This window comes from Polypterus senegalus, chromosome 1 (genome assembly GCF_016835505.1).
Source record: "Polypterus senegalus isolate Bchr_013 chromosome 1, ASM1683550v1, whole genome shotgun sequence".
Lineage (NCBI taxonomy): Eukaryota > Metazoa > Chordata > Cladistia > Polypteriformes > Polypteridae > Polypterus > Polypterus senegalus.
The window spans coordinates 63317278-63332012 of record NC_053154.1 but is presented as its reverse complement, the minus strand read 5'-3'; the positions used below and the strand labels follow the sequence as shown (position 1 = coordinate 63332012).

Genomic DNA, 14735 nt, shown 5'->3' with positions numbered 1-14735 from the left:
AAGCTCAATGTATTACATAACTTGACATCAAACAGTATTCCATATGTGGGGCTTCTTCATAACAGTGAGTCAGGAGGTGATAGAAAACAAAAAATGAAAGTGTTTTTAAAGCATTTGTAAGTAATTCTTATGGCAGTTTTGATTTAATTGTGAGATTTTATAGTGCCAGCAAATGAGTTACTTAGTTACTTTTTCTTAGAATGGTGGAATATGAGGGTAAATTGAGGAAAGTGTTAGGTTATTTGTGAGAGGTTATTTGTGGATACAGCTGAATATAAGGCTTTTTCGTAAAGTGCAACTGATAGATAATAAAGTATTTAATCCACACTGAGGCTTTCAAGACATCATGGAATGCTTTTATATTTAAGGAAACCTGGCTTCAAGGAGAAATACTAGATCATCTTATGGAAGTGATGGATTTTCTTCTTTTTGTTAAAACAAGACATACAGACAGACAAATAGATAGATAGATAGATAGATAGACAGATAGATAGATAGATAGATAGATAGATAGATAGATAGATAGATAGATAGATAGATAGATAGATAGATAGATAGATAGATAGATAGATAGATAGATAGATAGATAGATAGATAGATAGATAGCACCCTATTTCTCCCAAGGAGAAACCTGGCTTTTTAAAGAAGGTCAAAAATTTTATAAATATTACAACAAATGCCAATAACCCCCTCAAATGCACACCTGTAATGCTAAAAAGAAAGAAAAACTTCTGAATTGGCCAAAGATAAAAAGAGCAATCAGAGTCACTTTAAGTACAATACAATACAATACAATACAGTTTATTTTTGTATAGCCCAAAATCACACAGGAAGTGCCGCAATGGGCTTTAACAGGCCCTGCCTTTTGACAGCCCCCCAGCCTTGACTCTCTGAGAAGACAAGGAAAAACTCCCAATAAAACCTTGTAGGGAAAATGGAAGAAACCTCGGGAAAGGCAGTTCAAAGAGAGACCCCTTTCCAGGTAGGTTGGGCGTGCAGTGGGTGTCAAAAGTAGGGGGTCAATACAATACAATATACACAACAGAACAATTCCTTAAGACAGCATAATAATAAAAATTTTAGAATTATGGTTTAACAGTAGATGATATGACATAATTAGGTTTCGATATTTTTAGTCATTATGCAGCGGTATTACTGTTGGTATTTAATTGAGCTCCAATTACATTTCTTGACCCACTTCTATTTAATAATTCATTGGTTGAACCTGCATGGTTATAGTGTGCCAGAGAGGGGATGTTCCAGCATCATTCTTAATGACAGTTTTGTCTTCATTCTCTCCTCCACTACTACATCCAGTGAGTCAGTAGTGCATCCAATAACTAAGGCTGCCTTTCTGATTAACTTGGTTGATTTGGTGGGACTTTCTTGAAGTGATGCTACTGGTACAGCACATCACAGCATAGAAAATCACACTGACCTTCAAAGAGTTATAAAATATGTGGTATCCGGTAAAAGTACAAGTGGGTACCTTGTATTTCTGTTAATAATGCCTGGTGTATGAACATTCTAATTATAAACTATTAATTATAAATTGATAAATCTACCTGACCTAACATATTTACTTTTATTTTAAACACCATGGAGGAACTCAAATGTCTATTTGGACAATTAGTAAGCAAAAATCTGCACATTCAATAGAAGTTGTTATCAAAGATGATTTAAAACTTTCATCAAAACTTGTTTTGACAAAAATAACTTTAAACAACTTTTTATATATTGTAATGACCCGGCAGTCAGCGCTAACAGCCTGGTGCATTATGGGTACTTCTTTAGAGTTTACTTTTTATGTTAATTAAGCAAGGCAGTCGATTTCTTTTGTATTAGAGATGTTATGTGTTTATGTCAAGTTAGTTTGGGTGGGTTTGGTTCATTTGCAGCCCAGTTATATAAAAGTGTAACAGTTACCATCATGGAAAAAGATGTCTTTATGAATGACCTTGGCAATGGCCTTGCAATGTGTTAAGCTTTGTTTTTGACTCTCTGCTCTATTAAAGAGGTTATAAAGGACAGAGCTGTGTCTTGCTAGATATTCCATCTATGCAATTATTTACAGAGACACTCGGGGCTGTGCGGTGTATGGGACACGAGTGTTCGCCTGCTTAATGAGCTAGGTACAGCTGCGTGTATGGCGCTGGCATTCCGCTAGCCGATAGCTTGGGGGAAGTGCGCAGCAAAAGTTCAGCTCCGAGAACTTCAATACTCAACTACTAGTTGTTACAATATGTTCAAAGCAGCAGTTACTGAGGGGACAGAATCTAACATAGGAGAATATGTTTGATCAGTAACTGGCAATATCAGGAAATGCAATAATGATGTTGTAAACCCCAAAGAAATTTGAACACTACAAAATCAGAAACTACAAATAAACAGTGGAGTCTGGGTGGTCTTGTGGCCTCAGAACCCCTGCAGATTTTTTTTTTTTTCTCCAGCCCTCTGGAGTTTTTTGTTTAGTTTTTTTTCTGTCCTCCCTGACCATCAGACTTTACTTTATTCTTTGTTACTTAGTAATGCCTAATCTAATTTTAATATTTTTCTTTTTTTCTTTCTTCATCTTGTAATGATCGGTAATGGCATTGCGCACAGACACAGCGCATCGCAAAGGTAGTGCAGGTAGATCGCGTTACATTCCAAAAATTTTTTTTTAAACGTTAGTCTATATATCCTCCCTATGGCATTTGCCACTTGATTGACATACAGTACAGGCGGCCAGTCTGAGATCTCTTTTCTTCTAAGACTCTGGTCATCCCACACGCACGATCAAACGCGCAAGCTACTGCAAAACTCCAGCTGTGATCTAGTTAGTCTTCCAATTTATATCGACTAAAGAAGGGATTTTAAAAAAAATTGTTTAGGGAGGGTATGAAATGGATGTGGAATTGGAAGAGGATTTTTTTTCTCACAATGTCACAATTTAAGTGCGTTTGTCTGATCTGTCAATCTATCATTGCCATTCCAAAGAAGGAAAATGTGGAAAGGCACTTTCAAACTGTTCATAAAAACTACGAAACTGACTGCCTTCCAAAAAGCGATCTGAGAAAGAGAAAGGAAAAGAAACTAAAATCACAGTTAATTGGACAGCTGTCATTTTTCACTCAGCTGAATTAAAAAACTCTTTGACTGCATTATTCTGCTCTACTTATTTATGCTAGTCAGCCTTTCCCCACATGAAGATTATTAAATCCAAATACTGTTGTGACCATAAATGTATTGAATTGTTATTGTGCCATAAAGGTTATTCAGTTATGCAAGGTACAACAACATATATTTTATGTATAAAGTATACTCAGTGTGTATATATATATATATATATATATATATATATATATATATATATATATATATATATACACACACAAGGGGAAGTCAAAAAGTAAAGGGATTTTTTTAATTTCTCTTTTCAGAGTTTAGTAACACTGCTCGTATCCAGCGCTGTATGAGTGTAGTCGCCAAAACTTCTATACAACGTGTAACTCTTATTCCCGCGTTATTCGTTGGAGTGTAGCAGACCGTTAAACATGACAGCTCCATTGTCGATCTGCACCAAGGAGGAAATGAGGGCAATGATTCGCTTTTTGTTTGCGGAAGGTGTTAAACCTGCGGACATTATTCGTCGAATGCAAGCACAGAATGGTAACAACTGTTTATCGCGAAGCAAGATCTACAAATGGATAGAGCGCTTCAAACAGAGAAGAACTTCTTTATGTGATGAAGAAAGATCGGGCAGGCCATCAACGTCAACCACTGAGGACAATGTGATAGTTGTTGATTGCAAAATTGGTTGCAGATGCAACTGAAAAACTTTTTTTCCGACAGAATCAAAAAACTTGTGAAACGTTGGGAAAAGTGCATTGAAGTCCAGGGAGGTTATGTAGAAAAATAAGGTATGTTTCACATTTCTATCATTAGAATAAATGCCCCTTTTTTCAAATGTCCCTTTACTTTTTGACTTCCCCTTGTATATATCATTTTTAATGTAGGTAGATCATTTCGACCTGGTCATTTTAAAAGTAGCGCGCAAGTGTGGGCACCCCTGGTGTACATAAATAATAATTGGTGTACAAATACAGTCACTGCTCCCCAAACCTGGGGCCTCATGTATAACGCCGTGCGTAGAATTCGCACTATAACATGGCGTAAGCACAAAAGCCGAAATGTGCTTACGCACAGAAAAATCCAGATGCAGGAATCTGTGCGTACTCCAAATTACACGTTCTTCCGCTACATAAATCCCGATCAGCGTGAAAACTAACGCCGGCACGCGCATTATGTAACGCCCCAAATCCTCCCAGAATTACGCCTCTTTGAATATGCAAATCAATATAAATCGCCCTTAAGCTCAGCCTTCTGTGAAAAGACAATGGGAAAAGCACGGGGGAAAATATAAGAATTTCAGTGAATACCAAGTGGAGGCAAAGGAAAAAACATACTATTTGTTTAATTAAACCGTGGTGTAATCAACAAAAGGAAGTTGATCGAGTGACATAGCGTGTTGGAGAAACTTGAAAGCTCAGATATCAGTCGCTGTGAAAAGACGAGTCGTAACCCACCGTCTGAGTGTCATATTGAAAGCTTATTAGAATACAGAGAAAAAAAGGCACACAGTGGGGAAAAAAGCACGAAATGTCAAGTTCAATCTAGAAAGTTCCACTTTAATCATGTAATTTATTTTGTCATTAAAGTAGAAAATCATAAACGTCATCCTAAAATTGTTTAATTAACCAGTTTCTCAAATCACATCGTAATTAAAGTAGCATGTTAAATGCTTTGTTTTGTATGTGATCTTCTATGTGCTCTATGTGTGTGAATCACTACTTGCTTCTTAAACCGGTTCTCTTCCTCCAACTGGACACAGAATCCATTACATTCGTGATATTACAGCTCTCTGAATAACTAAAATACTGAGATGTATACGTGATATCATTTTCATGATAATAGGAGTTAAAGCACGTTATTAAACATAGGTTTCACGGATTGTGTGTGACCTTCGATGAAATTATTTATTGCAGCAGTACTCATGGGCGGCTCTAGACAGAGAAAGAATCGGTGGCCCCTTCAATATGGTATCTTATGCACGGTGGATGGCCACGTCCGTTGCGGACACTGCATAGCTGCCTCGTGCTCATGACACAAGCGTTTAACTTATGTCGAAATTTGCTGCTGCGTTTTTAGCTGTGTCGTTATTTTCTCTTTCTGTTTTATATTCAATATATATTGGCGTGGCCGACCCCTGCAGTCCTTGCTTTGCTTTCTCCAAGTAACCGATCGCCACACAATTAGCTCTGTAATAGACGTTAAGTCATCTGTAAGCTTAGAGCGCGGATTCTTCAAAACGTTTAAGGAACATTGAACTATCTTCATAGTACATGTTTAATTATTCTATCCTTCACGCCAATCCCAGTGAAGAATATGGATTATTTAAATGAAGTTAAAGTTTTACCTGTATAATATAATAAACATATTTTGCTGCATTTCATCTTAAAAATGATATCGTCATCATATGTAAATACGCGCTTTATAAAGTGGCCCAGGTTGTGCAATATTATAACTGTAGTGCAAGTTTACCGTGAAGTAATTGTACTTATAAGTACAAACAGTTCTACAAGGAGCACTTGATTGAGTGCATTTAAAGTTCTTCGGATGAAACTGTTTCTGAACCGCGAAGTCCGTACAGGAAAGGCTTTGAAACGTTTTGCCGTGGCTGAGGTAGCGTGTGCTTGATTCTGTATCCCGATAATTCTCTTTCCGATCAGCTGCTGCTGTGATTCACACTCAGATACAGTTATATAAACACTCTGAGTTGTGCAGTGAGAGTAATATGGAGAAAGATGATCCGCTGTGGCAACCCTAACGGGAGCAGCTGAAAGAAGAAAAAGAAAGTGCAATGAGAGTAACAACGCCAAAGCAGTTATGGTATTTGGAATACTATGGCTATTCCCTGGACCATTATATTGTTACAAGTTAATCACAATCAGATGCATGACACTAATAAACAATATGCGGTTAGTTTCAGTGTATTTATAAAGCAGCGTCAGGAAAATAAGGAGTAACCACACAGGAACAGTAGCACTGCTTTGACGCTGGATGCCGCCAGTCTGCAAAACTGACTGGAGAATTTGTGTACGACAAGGTATGAGGTACCGTGGAAAAATGCGTGGCTTTACGCCAAGTGTAGGTTTTATACATCACGATTTGAACGTGGAAAAGTTCTTATGCAACATTTCTGTGCATACGCACCGTTTATAAATGAGGCCCCTGGAGTATATGACTTTTAGATGCAGACCCATATATCTCCATAGAGAGTTTACTGAGGTCTTGATTACCGCTGTTTACATAGCACCAGACGCTAATGTAAACTCGGCTATTGAACTTTTACACTGCAGTATTAGCAGTCAGCTGACCAAGCACCCTGATGCTGTGTATATCGTTGCTGGGGACTTTAACCATGTGGATTTAAAACTTGTGCTCCCTAAATTCCATCAGCACATCAAGTGTGCCACCAGATGAGCTAATACATTGGATAAAGTCTATACAAACATTAATCAGGGCTACAGGGTTACACCGCTACCTCACCTTGGGACAATCTGACCACACGTCACTGTTTTTAATCCCAGCAAACATTCCACTTAGGAAACCGGCACCTATCAGCACAAGGACAGTTAAAACTTGCCCAGATGGAGCCTCTCAGCAGCTGCAGGACTGTTTCAGTAGGACCAACTGGGACATCTTTGAACACCCAGACCTTGAAGTGTTTAGTGACAGCGTACTCTGCTATATTAAGAACTGCACAGACATTGTCACAGTGGATAAACATATCTGAGTCAAATTAGAAGCCGAAGTCCAGAGGCTGTTGAAAAACAGGAACACTGCCTTCAGGTCTGGTGACAAGGGTCTCTACATCACAGCCCATGCCAACCTAAAGAGGGGCATCCGAGAGGCCATGTCAGACTATAAAAGGAAGATCGAGGAAAACCTGGATAGCAACAACAGCAGGCAAGTGTGGATGGGTGTCCAGCATATGACCAGCTACAGGACCAGTCCCGGAGCTGTGGGAGGTGATTTATCGCTGGCTGAGGAACTAAACCACTGTTTTGCCCGGTTTGAAGTGGATCCACCAGAAACAGCCAGACTCCATCCAGATACCAACAACAGCACCATCTTCACAGTGGGGGAGCATGAAGTAAGATGCATGCTGCGGGCTGTCAACCCATGAAAGGCAGCTGGACCTGAAGGCATCTCAGGACACATGCTGAAAGACTGTGCAGACCAACTGGCTGGGGTCTTCACCAGGATATTCAACCAGTCTCTGTCTCAGTCCACTGTGCCATCCTGCCTGAAATCCTCTGTCATAGTGCCTGTGGCCAAGAAACAGACCATCACCAGTCTTAATGACTACAGGCCAGTTGCACTGACCCCTGTGGTTATGAAGTGCTTCAAGAAGCTCATCAGGAACCACATCATGTCATTCATGCCTCCCATGCTTGATCTGCACCAGTTTGCCTACAGAACAAGCAGGTCTACTGAGGACGCCGTGGCCACTCTTCTCCATGCTGTTCTGCCCCATCTGGAGCAGCAGGGGAGCTACGCATGACTGCCCTTCATAGACTTCAGCTCTGCCTTTAACACCATCTTACCCCACGGACTGGTGACCAAACTGTCAGATATAGGACTTCCACACTCCACCTGCCTTTTTATTCCTGAGTGATCGCACTCAGGGGGTTAGAGTGGGCCCCTACTTCTCCCACCCATCAACCTCAGCACTGGCTCCCCATAAGGCTGTGTGCTGAGCCCCCTGATCTATACCCTCTACACTCATGATTATATTCCTGCTCACTACAGTAACACCAAGTTCGCTGATGGTACCACGGTAGTAGGGCTCATCTCAGGGAGAGATGAGTCTGCCTACAGGGATGAAGTGGAGCGGCTGACAACGTGGTGTAGGAATAACAACTTACTCCTAAATACAGCCAAGACCAAGGAGCTCATTGTGGACTTCAGGAAGAAGGTAGACAACATCCAGCCACTCATCATCAACTGGGACTGTGTGGAGAGGGTCTCAGACTTCCGCTTCTTGGGAGTCACCATTAGAGAGGACACACTGCTGAGGTAGTGAAGAAGGTCCAAAAGAGACCCTACTTCCCGAGGGTGCTCAGAAAGAACAACATCCCTGAGAAACTGTTGGTATCCATTTACCGCTGCACAGTAGAGGAAATCCTGGTATACTGTCTCTGTGCGTGGTTCTCCAGCTGCACAGTAGCACAGAAGAAAGAGCTCCAAAGGGCCATTAAGGTCACCGTTTCTATCCTTCAGCCATCACCATGCTGAATGCTGCTAAGTGGTCAATCTGACCGAGTGCACCTTCATTCTAAATTAACATTAGATAAGGGACAAGTGCAATATAATGTATGTATGTACATATGAGTAGAAAACATTGTTCTGCTGTTATGGACAATTTTAGATATTATTTTATTCCCTTATTTTAGTTGTAACTTGAGTAATTGTGTTTTGTTTTTGCTTTTATTTTTATTTTTTTCTGCACTGGAAAAATGCACCTAAAAATTTTGTTGTACAACGTCTCATTGCTACAATGACAATAAAGATTTTGATTGATTGATTTGATTGAGTGATTAAAGCATTTTGAACTTTGTATGAAAATGTGCTATATAAATAAATGTTGTTGTTGTTGACCCCAGATATAGTGTTTAATTCGGCCCTTGACAGCAATTTTGAGCAACCTCAAGACTGACACCAAAAGTACGAAGGAAAATTATAAAATAAAGTTAGAAAACTTCTTCCGTAGCAACTAAAACATCAGTCTATCTGGCCAAATATTTATATGCACTATAAGAATAACATCAACTTTAGAATAACCACTGATATCTCCTTCATGTCAGATTAGCTTAACACCTACTATGCTCATTTTGGAATAAACTGAGCCACATTTGCTCCAAGTGACTTTTTACACAGTTGACAAATCAAGGAGTGAGAATATTTATAAAGCTAAATGTCTAGACAGCATCCCCTGCCATGTATTAAGGGCATGTCCTTGGCTGAAGCTACATGTCCAACCGCTTAAACATAATGTAAATTTCTCCAGAAATCCGCAATCATGGGTCTACCAGAATATGTCCATGTCATCAAGTGCTTTGAGCATTTAGTCATAACTCTTACAAAGTCACCCATATTGGTTTACCTACAAATCCACAGATGATAGAATTTCCACAGCTATCCCAGCAGATTCCTCCTCACCCCCTGACAGCACATTTCTGTTAAGAAGGCTTGTAAATGTTCACTAACTTTTAACAGATAAACAGTGGAGAACATACTGACTAGATGCATCATAGTCAGGTAGAAACAATTACACGATTGTAGACCGCAAAGCAACATGGCAGTGAGTTAAAATGGTCATTTCATCATTTAGATATCTAATATAGAATTATTTTTAACTAGGCTGTGCACCTATTAATGCAGGATACTTACAATATGGTATGTCTGAAGAAAGCTTTTTCCCTTGTATCAGACCCTAACCTCAGAAAAAAGCTGTTTATACCTCTTACCATACAGAAAACAATATCAGAACTTTCAATGAAGTATCAGTAATGTTACTTACTATTCAGGAACTCATAGAGTTTACTGTGTGGTTCCCACTTGAGCTGTATGATAAATATTGTGTATTTATATCTAATACACGCATCTAATTGAATTTGTATTTTATTTGCACATCAAGGAAGCTTCTCTTTGCCATTGAAATAAAAGAATCAATCTTTGATCAGATATAGCCTTTAATTCAGTCTCAACTTTGCAATGCAAAGTCTTTGAGTCCTGCCCATTTTTAGTTTTTCATTTTGGCTATCCACTAAACGTCAATTTATAAACAGTTTAGTGAACAATGTACACATAAACGTAGTCACGCTGTTTCATTCTTATTCCCTTGAAATATCCATGATGTATACATCAGGACTGGTCTTCATAACCATTAACATACTCTTAAAGTATCCTGGTTAGAAAGATCAAATTGGGGGGATGCTCAAAAATTCCAGCACAGCTATCCTACTTTCATTATGTAGCACTACATCTATGTTCTAACCGCATTTCCTTCATGAAGTCTACCTCAGCTTATTTCTGATGTCTTTTTTCATTCAATTCAGCTTTTACTTTTCTGCCAAAAATATAATTTTGTGTAGACGTATTGTGAATTGCCCTTTCAAAGCATACTAGAGCAGTTTTAAGTCTGTGCTTTTTATTACTTCTACAGTCTGATTCTGTAGTTTCAATCTTGCATTTGCCTCTTCAACAAAGCTAAGGTCAGGCTTTTCTCAATGTGCTGGCTCACCTGAAAAATTCTTCATTGTAAGAATTACAAGTTCTTATTCAAGTTATGTTTAATTCACTGCCTTATATTTTCTTGATATTTTGAAAAAGACAAGCCAAACAAGTAAGAAAAGGTTAATAATTAAATTTGAGGATTTAGGTTTTTGCCATATAAATCAGCTTTTAGAACTGGAAAATGTCTGACTTTTAATGAATTTTAGAAAAATAAAATAGTATTATCAAGTTAGAAAACTCCTATCTACTAAGTCAGATCAACAAATAAACTTTAGTTTAAAAGGAACAAAAAATAAGTTAACCAATATGTCTACCAATATTTAAACAAGGATCTCAAAAACAATCATGGAGTTGCCACTGATTTTGAGCAACTGTTAGTAGGAAGGATCAGAACGTTTATTAGGATGTATCACATAAGTAATTCCAGATATACCCCCAAATGGCTATGGGTCTCTATTAGGATGTATCACATAAGTAATTCCAGATATACCCCCAAATGGCTATGGGTCTCTGTTCTGAATTATTTTCTATTATCTTTTGAGAAAATTGTGTTCAAAAATCTCCATATTGAGCTGCCAGAATGATGTGAGGAGTATTTCAAAGAATGGATATTTCATCTGTGCAAACTCCATCTCCTTCACTTATTAACAGCATTGTTTAATACCTTTAGATACTTTATCTTGGCATTTTTAAGGCATGCTGTTTAATTACCAGAACTCCTTTCTATATAAGAAGACAAAGAGAAATGTTTAGCCATTATATAAAATCCAAAAGCATATTATTATTTAACCATTTTTTTTTTTGTTCTTTATTTCACCTTATACAATTTCTCGTATTAGGAATTTGTTTGTTTTCGTATACCCCTTGGGGTCAGAGTGCAGGATCAGCCATTGTATAGCGGCCCTGGATCAGCTGAAGGTTAAGGGTCTTGCTCAAGGACCCAGCAGAGTAGAATCTCTTTTGGCAGTGACGGGGATTCAAACTGTCAACCTTTGGGATACCAGCGCAGATCCTTTGCCTCAGAGCCAGCACTCCACCCCATACTGAGTTGTATAACTTTGTAGTTTTTATTTATGAAATGGTTTTTAGCTATCTCTGAACTTTAACAAGACCTCTGCAAATCCTCTTGGTTTTTATTTCAATTAGTTGAGTGCCTCCTTGAACACCTTTTCATTGTCGAAAGGCTTTTCTTTAGACGCTAGTTTATCAGGAAGTTCTTATATTTACAACCACTAAGCACAGTTAATTAATCAGCGCTTCCAGTATTACAGTTGATAAAACATAACTCAACTAAAATATGGAAGACAGTCACAAGATTTAGGACAGAAGCCCTAAAGAGCAACAGTACTACCAGAAAATAAAGATCTAAATTCCATTGTGTAATGATATAGACAACAACAGAATTGAAAAATACTGGTATATTATTATTTTAATAATTGCAATCAGAAGAAGAAGTGTAAAGCACATGAGGAGGAGTAAAGGCTTAGGATACACATTGAAAGTCACTTTCAAAGACAGGAAACTATGAAAAATATTTGAAATCCTTTGTCCTAAGTGTATCTTCAGTGCCTCTCCTCATTAAACTCATACACCTGAACCTCTCTTGAACACTGCTTCCTCTTTCAAGTGTAAAGCCTGCTTCTCAGATTTTGTCATTTAGAAGTCATCTCCTGTACGCTATTGTATTTCCCATTATTAAAAGCTCCTACGCCTTTACTGCTCTTTGTGTGTCTCACTTTCACAACTTCTTTTTCGATTACATCACCAAAGTCAAACTAAACAATCACACCAAAGCCAAACTGACCAATCAGATTGCTCTGAGGGACTAGAGACACACTGACCTTAGTGTTTTATTATTTACTAAGTAAAGTCATGAAATGAGATTAACAGCAGGATATTTTTAATATTTTTGTTTGATTTGCTCTTTTACAGCGATCTCAACAGGCACTGCTATTTTTTGTATTTGAAATGCCTTACACATCTTTAATTATCACATGCACAAACATCTGTCATGTGTCCACCTACTTTAGAATGAGACAACCAGATCCAGAAGGGGGTGCTGTCCAAAACACTTGAATTCTTGTCCTCCTTCGAGGGGTACTTTCTGTTACAGCTAGAGGGCAGTTTGTCATAAACTGGGTATCTTCTTCATCTATAATCTGCAAAAAAAAAGATATATTACAGTTTAATTCAATGAGATGAGTATACATTAATAAAAGAAAAGTGGTCAGCAGTGCTAATTCACAGCTCCATTTTCAATTTAAAACAAAGTCACTGTATGCTCAAAGTCTGTAGGTAGGTTTTCTACTAAAAGTCTGTTCTCTTTTCTGACATCTGAAAACCAAACACATTTGTTTTTGAAGATGGACAGATGGGTTTGACCTCAAGCTACATTACAAAGAAACTAATGTAGTGAGAAATCAAGCAAAATGACACCTCTTGCCTGAAGAAGGGGCCTGAGTTGCCTCAAAAGCTTGCATATTGTAATCTTTCTAGTTAGCCTATAAAAGGTGTCATTTTGCTTGACTTCTCACTACATCCATAATGGCTTACACAGTACAACACCTTAGCACTAAAAGAACTCATGCATACTCCAAACTGGAATATTTTATATTTATAAATAATCTGTGTTATTAGCGAGACTGCATATGAGACTGCAAAGTTCAATTAAAAAAAATGTAACTCAAGGTACACTCACCATAATGCATTTCAAAGACCCACCAACACACAGACAAACACACACACACACACACACACGCATATATATAATTTTGTTGACAGGCCGACGTAGTAGTCAGTGTAACACAGCTTCAGAGTAATGGCATCAGATCCTGGATGACAATTCTGAGTTCTGTTCCATACTTCTTTGTTAATTCTCTTGTTACACATTCACATGTAAGACAGTAGGCAACCTCCCAGTACTAACACGGAATACAAAGGAGGTACTTAGTGATTTAGAAATTGTAGCAGGAGAAGTACTGCTCACATTAAATAGGCTGGAATCAAACAAATCTCCAGGACCAGATAATATTTAACCTTGAGTGCTTAAGGAAGTTTGTGAGTACATATATACTGTAAATGGTTGACATATGTTTTTTTTAGGAAGTCACTGAGCACTGGAAAACTTCTGGAGGAAAGGAAAATGGCAAGTATTATCCCATTACATAAAAAGGTTGATTGGGCAAATCCTAGTACCTATAGGCCAAAAGCTTATTATGTATCACTGGTAATTAAAGGAAAAGATTGAGCAACACATGGCAAGAATAGGAGTTTTATTGAGTCAGCATGGGTTCAGAAAAGGGATGTTGTGTTTTAATAAAATTCTATGAGGAAGTAACAAATGGATATGATCCAAGTGGTGCACGTGATATTATTTTTCTTGACTTTCAGAAAGTTTTTGATATGGTCCCACATGACAGAATGGGCATAAAACTAAAGGAAGTGGGAGTTTTGTGTGTAGTTTGTAGATGGGTGCAGAAGTTTGCAGATGATACCAAACTAGGTTAACTGACAGGTAATCTTGAATCCATTGAATTATTATTGATGAACTTGAACAGCATACAGGCTTGGGATTGGTTGCAGATAAAATTTAATGTAAGTAAATGTAAAGTGTTACACATTGTAAGTGAAAATATTAGGTTTAAATATACAATGGGGAGTCTGAAAATTGAAAGTACAACATGTGAGAAGGATTTAGGAGTCATAGTTAACTCATCACTTCCAGACAGTGTTCAGAAGCCATTACAAAAACAACAGAATGTTAGGTTATATAGCATGATGTGTGAAGTACAAGTCCAAGGAGGTTTTGTTTAAACTTTATAATGCACTGGCAAGGCCTCAACTAGAGTACTGTGTACAGTTTTGGTCTCCAGGCTACAAAAAAGACATAGAAGCAGCTAGAAAAGATCCAGAGAAGAGCAACTAGGCTGATTCCTTGACTGCAGGAGATGAGTTATGAGAAAAGATTAAAACAGCTGTGTGGTGTTATGGGTCCACAGCTCGCTTAGTAAAGGCCATTTAAATAAATGATCACCGCGCTTGCGGTTTTGTGAGGGGGTGTAGTTGTTGTAGCATGCCGCAGGGTGATCTGCGGTGTAGGCGTTTCTCACCGAGTGCACAGGTGAGGAACTGCCCCCATCCGTGACTGTTCCCGTGGCTAATGTGCTGCAGCTGCTATGGCCCCTCGCTGTTTAAAAGAAGCGCAAGTCGGTTGGGAAAGAGATCAGAGAAAAGAGAAAAAGAGGACGGAGGTTACATGGGAGCGAGAGAGGAAGCAGGTCGGTGCAAGAGAGAGAGACACGTGGTGCGTGTGCGTGGACGAGCGATCAAGAGCTTGTGGGCAGCTGCAAGAAGTCTGGGTGTTAGGCCTACACCCAGGTGTTGATGTTGGA

General features: G+C 38.5%; 1 protein-coding gene across 1 annotated transcript in view; it reads right to left on the bottom strand.

The window, feature by feature from the left end:
• LOC120526619 (spondin-1) overlaps positions 1 to 14735 on the bottom strand; it is a 558899-nt gene that overhangs the window by 515238 nt on the left and 28926 nt on the right. The window contains exon 3 of the mRNA XM_039749784.1: positions 12370 to 12503. Within this exon, the coding sequence (XP_039605718.1) occupies positions 12370 to 12503 (134 nt within the window). The remainder of the gene's footprint in view (positions 1 to 12369; positions 12504 to 14735) is intronic.